Source organism: Asparagus officinalis, chromosome 7, assembly GCF_001876935.1.
Source record: "Asparagus officinalis chromosome 7, Aspof.V1, whole genome shotgun sequence".
NCBI classification, from domain to species: domain Eukaryota; kingdom Viridiplantae; phylum Streptophyta; class Magnoliopsida; order Asparagales; family Asparagaceae; genus Asparagus; species Asparagus officinalis.
Genome location: NC_033800.1, coordinates 11,246,517 through 11,251,704, shown reverse-complemented (window position 1 = coordinate 11,251,704; position 5,188 = coordinate 11,246,517). Strand labels below are relative to the sequence as shown.

The window sequence follows — 5,188 nt, the reverse complement described above, 5'->3', positions numbered from 1 at the left end:
GAATGCAAACTCTGTTAACTGCAATTGGCAAGATGAGGGGATGTGTAAGACAGGTTGAAAATTTAAATCCAAGCGGTGCTTCTGAACAAGATATTGTAAGTGTTATTTGTTACAAATATTTTTGAGATTTAATTTATGATTGAATTTTAATTTTATATATTTATATCATTTTGCAGTTCAATCGGGCTAAAGTGTTGTTTGCTCGGGATAAGAATTATAAGAAGGGATTCAAATTCGATCATGTATGGCCCATCTTGAAAGATATCAAAAAATTTGCAGATGTTAATGCTGGAATTCAAGTGGGACGTATGCAACATGGTAACTTTGCATCATCACAATCAGAGTACTCTCCCACTTCAGACTCTCCCACACAAGCATCTCCTGGACTGGCTTCATTCGATTTTAATATGAATGACAATGATTTTGGTGGTACTTCTGAAAGACCTATAGGAGTACGGAAAGCAAAATTTAAAAAGAGAAATGATGAAGAAAGTTCTAAGTTTATGGAGTATATGAAAGAAGAGAATCAAAAAATGCTTGCAATTTTGGAAAAAAATAATGCTGATAGGCAACTAAATTATGAAATCCAAATGTTACGAGCTCAAACTGCAGCCAAAAAAGTGGACGTGGAAGAATTACGAGAAGAAAATTTAATTTTACTGAAAGATTTGACACAAGTAACTGATCCAAAACTACATGAGTTTCTTGTACAAGAACAATCAAGAATTATGCATAAAAGAACTAAACAAGGTGAAGGATCTCAAAATACCGGTTCTGGTACTTTTGCCCAATATTTCGAGCATCTTCGTCCTTCTGATGATGACTTCCCAGAATACTGAAATGTTGTTTTAGTTTATGTTCAATATTCTATTTTCCTTTAATTTTAATGTATTGTAATTAGTGTTAATTTTCAATGTTGTTCTAGTTTATGTTCAATGTTCTATTTGGTTCTAGTATTATGAAATTTTAAGTGTTTGGATTAAACTATCTATTTTTTCCATTGTTGAATTTTATTTTAATAATTATTTTATAATCTAATTTTATTATAATAGTTCATATCAAAATAATTAAAAAAATAAAAGCTACCATGAAATATTTTGATCATTAATAAAAAGAGAAACATTAAAAACCAACAAAATAATAAACTTCATGGCTAAAAAAAAAAAATTCACTGCGCCAAAGCTACAATGTTGCGCCAAATCTGGCGCAGCACTGTAGCTCTCCCCCAAAATGGCGCTGGGGAAAGCGTTCGGTTGGAGGAGGAACAGGAACATTTTTTGCGTCATTTTGAGGGGATAGCGTTCGGTTGGAGAAGCTCTTAGGAGGCACAAGTTCAGTTTTTTGATCTGGGGAAGACGCACATACTATCAATAAACCCTCTAACTTAAATAAATTACAAAAACTGCCAGCGGAACTCAAGGGAACCCTCTGACTAAAAATTGGTTACAAATGGGATTCAGTTGGAAAGCATAGATGACTCCAGTTCCAATTATCCCAATGAATAACACCAAATATTGTTGTTCCAAAAATTATGCCATTATCCCAAAAATTACCCCAATGAATAACCCTCCTTAGAGAGCAAAAATTACGGTTAATATTTACAGGGTGTGCCATTGGTACTCTAAACATATTTATAGGAGTACCGAAGCTGTCGGCTTATTTTAATTCAAAGAAATTCCTTAATTTTAGGGTTAATCTCTCAACTTTAAAATTTTGATTTAACCCCCTCAAATATGGGATTTCTCATGAACTCACTCTGATCTTTATAGTTTTCACAATAAATCACATTAACTTCATTACTTTCAAATATAAAATAATCTAAATACTCACAGTAGTAAAAAAAATATCTCCTAACAAATAAACTTGAATTTTTTAATTAAATTTGGGTTAGTTTCTAATTTATAAATAAAAAACAAGAATGGTTAGATGGAAACTTTATCCCTTTTTATTGGTAATTGTAGACTAACATGAGTGAGGATGATATTATAGCAAAGAAGATCGACTAATTTTTAAATAAAAAGAAACTTATAGGGCTTAGATGAAATTTTCTATAGCTAATTATTCATCCCTCCTTTATATACATAGTGAGAAATTGATGATATCCTAAAAGGCACAATAAACTATCACATGTCATCTAAATACATGACATGTGTTATTAAAAAAAATAATGATGTATTCTTCTATCATATCAGAAGATGACATGTGAACGCCTAATATTATTTACATCCAATAAAAAATGGGAAAATTGCTTGGAGGAACCAAAAATAGTTGGCTCATGCATCCTCCTCCCCAGCCCCAAAACTATAACCCCCAAACCCTTAATTTGAAATATTAGTGCAACCAACCCCCTTCTCCCACTGTCCAAGAAATCCCTTCCCAATTTACCCTTCTTCCCCATTTAAAACCCAATTCCTTTCTCAAGCTAGCCCTAATCTGGCCCAAGACCTCTCCCTCCACCACCTTCCCCCTCCTCCTCTCATCCTCCTCCTTCCCCCTTCCCCCTCCTCCCCGACCCCCTCCTCGGCTCCGTCCGCCTCCTCCAACAACGATAAGACAAGCGGCATCATCTCGAATATCACTCGCCTTCTCCTTGGAGGCATCGTCAAGCCTATCCAAGCCCTAGGTCAGATCTTGAATAAGAGATCTATGGAAGCTTCGTCGTCAGCTTGCTCTCTAGTTTCGTCGGAAGTTTCGCATCACTCGTCGACCGAGATCTTGAAGAACTTTAAGGAGATTCGAAGGCTAAGGATCGAGCTTCCAGCTGGTGAGCTAGGGGTTGAAGATGAATCTCTTTTGAAATGGAAGGCTGGTTTTGTGCAAATTGACAATATTGTTGTAATCTTGTATGTTCTTAATTTGTTCTTTGCAATCTTATATGCTCTTAATTTGTTGTAATCTTGTATGCTCTTAATTTGTTCTTTGCAATTAACAATACTGTTGGTTTTGTGCAAATTTAAAATTTGGACGGTTAACAGAGTTTATCTTGTTTGTGGAAAATTTGCAGTAAAAAGACAGTGAAAGAAAATTGACTTGTATTCTCTCAAAATCGATTACAATTTGGATTTCCTGATTACAAAAGAGAGGAGAATGAATTTGATTCTCCCCTTTGTTTAATTCTGGGTTCTTCACGGTGGCGATGAGATGCCTCCCTCGAATGCTCGCGTCGAGTTTGCTTCTCGTTGACGATCCGACGTCTTGTTTCACTGGAACATGATCTTCTCCTCACGATTTGACGTTGTGGAGAACTTGCGTGGCAAGTTTTAGAACTCTTGATGAGTTGATTGATCTTAACCGTAATTGGTTAGACAAGCCGAAGATCTCTTCTTTGCTGCCAAGAAGTTCCAACCGACCGAACCCCTGAACTGAATTGATTTTCAGTTATTTATAGGGGATTAAGGGGTGTAACCACCTCCTTAATTCGCTCCTCAGTGGGGCTAATGGGATGTAACCGCCCCTTAAATCACTCCTGAGTGGAGTTGTGATCCCCTCAGATCGTGGGAAACGGTTTTGAAACTGTTCAGCTCGTGTTTGAACGAGTCAAACGCAAATCCTACATTCTGGAATAAAATCTGCGTTTGAACGCAGTGTTTGCGAGCTGTGTTGGGCAGCAGATGGAACCTGCGTTGGTAGCTGTTAAAAGCTGCGTTGGCAGCAGTTAGATGCTACGTTTGCGGCCGAACATGAGCTGCATTGGCAGCGATTTGGAAGCTGTGTTAGCAGCGTTGGAAGCTACGTCTGAGCTGTGTTTGCAGCGTTGGAAGCTGCATCTGAGCTGTGTTTGCAGCGATTTAGAAGCTGCGTTTGACAGCGTTGGAAGCTGCGTCTGAGCTGCGTTTGCAGCGATTTGGAAGCTGTGTTTGGCAGCGGAGAAGCTGCGTCTGAGCTGCGTTTGCAGCGATTTGGAAGCTGTGTTTGGCAGCGGATGGAAGCTGCGTTTGGCAGCGGATGAAAGCTGCGTTTGAGCTGCGTTCGTGACTATGAACGCGGCGCATCTTGATGCTGGTACGCGGGGAGGACTTCCACGTCTTGATTTGAAGAGACCGTCAATTTGTAGTCTCTTTCTGTCGAAGTGTTGCAAAGATCGTCATTTTGTAATCTTTGCTTTAGCTCTCTGATATGTGAGAGTCGTCAGATTGTAACTCCCGATGATGATTGTGGAGGTTGTTGATTAGAGTTTTCATCAATTGTTGTGAAGGTCGTCAGATTGTAACCTTCATCGATCCACATGAAAGTCTTCAAATTGTGGCCTTCTGGAAGTCGTCAGATTGTAACTTCCATCATCGGTGTTTGATGGGGATCAGCTATCTATTGTGATTTTTAGACAGCCTACATATCTGTTTGTAAAATATGATGGTTTCATGTCACTTATGATGTTTTTATGTGACGTTTATGCATTCTGTGTGGCATATGCTGCGTGTATGTCACATATACTAAGAAGAAAGATGAACCCTTTAAGTTGATTTCTTGAGATGATGATGTAGGCGTCAAAAAATGCTAATAGATATCCCAAGCATAGAGAAGATCACTCAAAAATTCACAAGAAGCTAATAGATATCCCAAGCATAGAGAAGATCACTCAAAAATTCACAAGAAAGGATTTCATACTGTTTTGGAAAAATCAAAACAAGTATGAACTGTCTCGCCAGCGAGACAGTCTTTGCTGTCTCGCCAGCGAGACAGTGTTGAAATAGTCAAAACTACATTTGTAACTGCCCTACACGTGTCCATTAACTGCCAAGGGACGTGGGAAACATCATGGGCGAAAATCACGTGGATAACTGCCAAAATAACGGAGTTTGAAACGTGGAAGAACAGTTACAGCGAGAAACTGCCATTTTCCGAGACAGCATTTACTGTCTCGCTGAGCGAGACAGCAAATTTACTGTCTCGCGGGTCGAGACAGCAAACGCTGTCTCGCCCAGCGAGACAGTAAACACTGTCTCGCCGTACTGACTTCTTCGATTGTTAAGTTTTTGCAGTTACAGACCCTTGAGGCTATAAATACCGTACTGACTTCTTCGATTGTTAAGTTTTTGCAGTTACAGACCCTTGAGGCTATAAATACCCCTCTAGGGTCACTTCTGACGAGGATCGAGCATTTGTTAGAGCATTCCAGAGCAGAGAGCAGAGATTTGGGTTCTTTTCTTGCAACGCCTTGAAATTAAGCTTTGACTTGATTTTAAGAAGA

The 5,188-nt window shown here is 38.7% G+C and overlaps 1 protein-coding gene across 1 annotated transcript; it reads left to right on the top strand.

Moving 5' to 3' along the window:
• On the top strand, nucleotides 309-839 carry LOC109846681. Its single transcript, XM_020415926.1, has one exon. It carries the CDS (start codon nucleotides 309-311, stop codon nucleotides 837-839), a length of 531 nt encoding a protein of 176 aa, XP_020271515.1.

What these genes read in the sequence shown, in the direction of transcription:
- LOC109846681 (XM_020415926.1), top strand. Translation starts at nt 309, where the DNA reads ATGCAACATGGTAACTTTGCATCATCACAATCAGAGTACTCTCCCACT.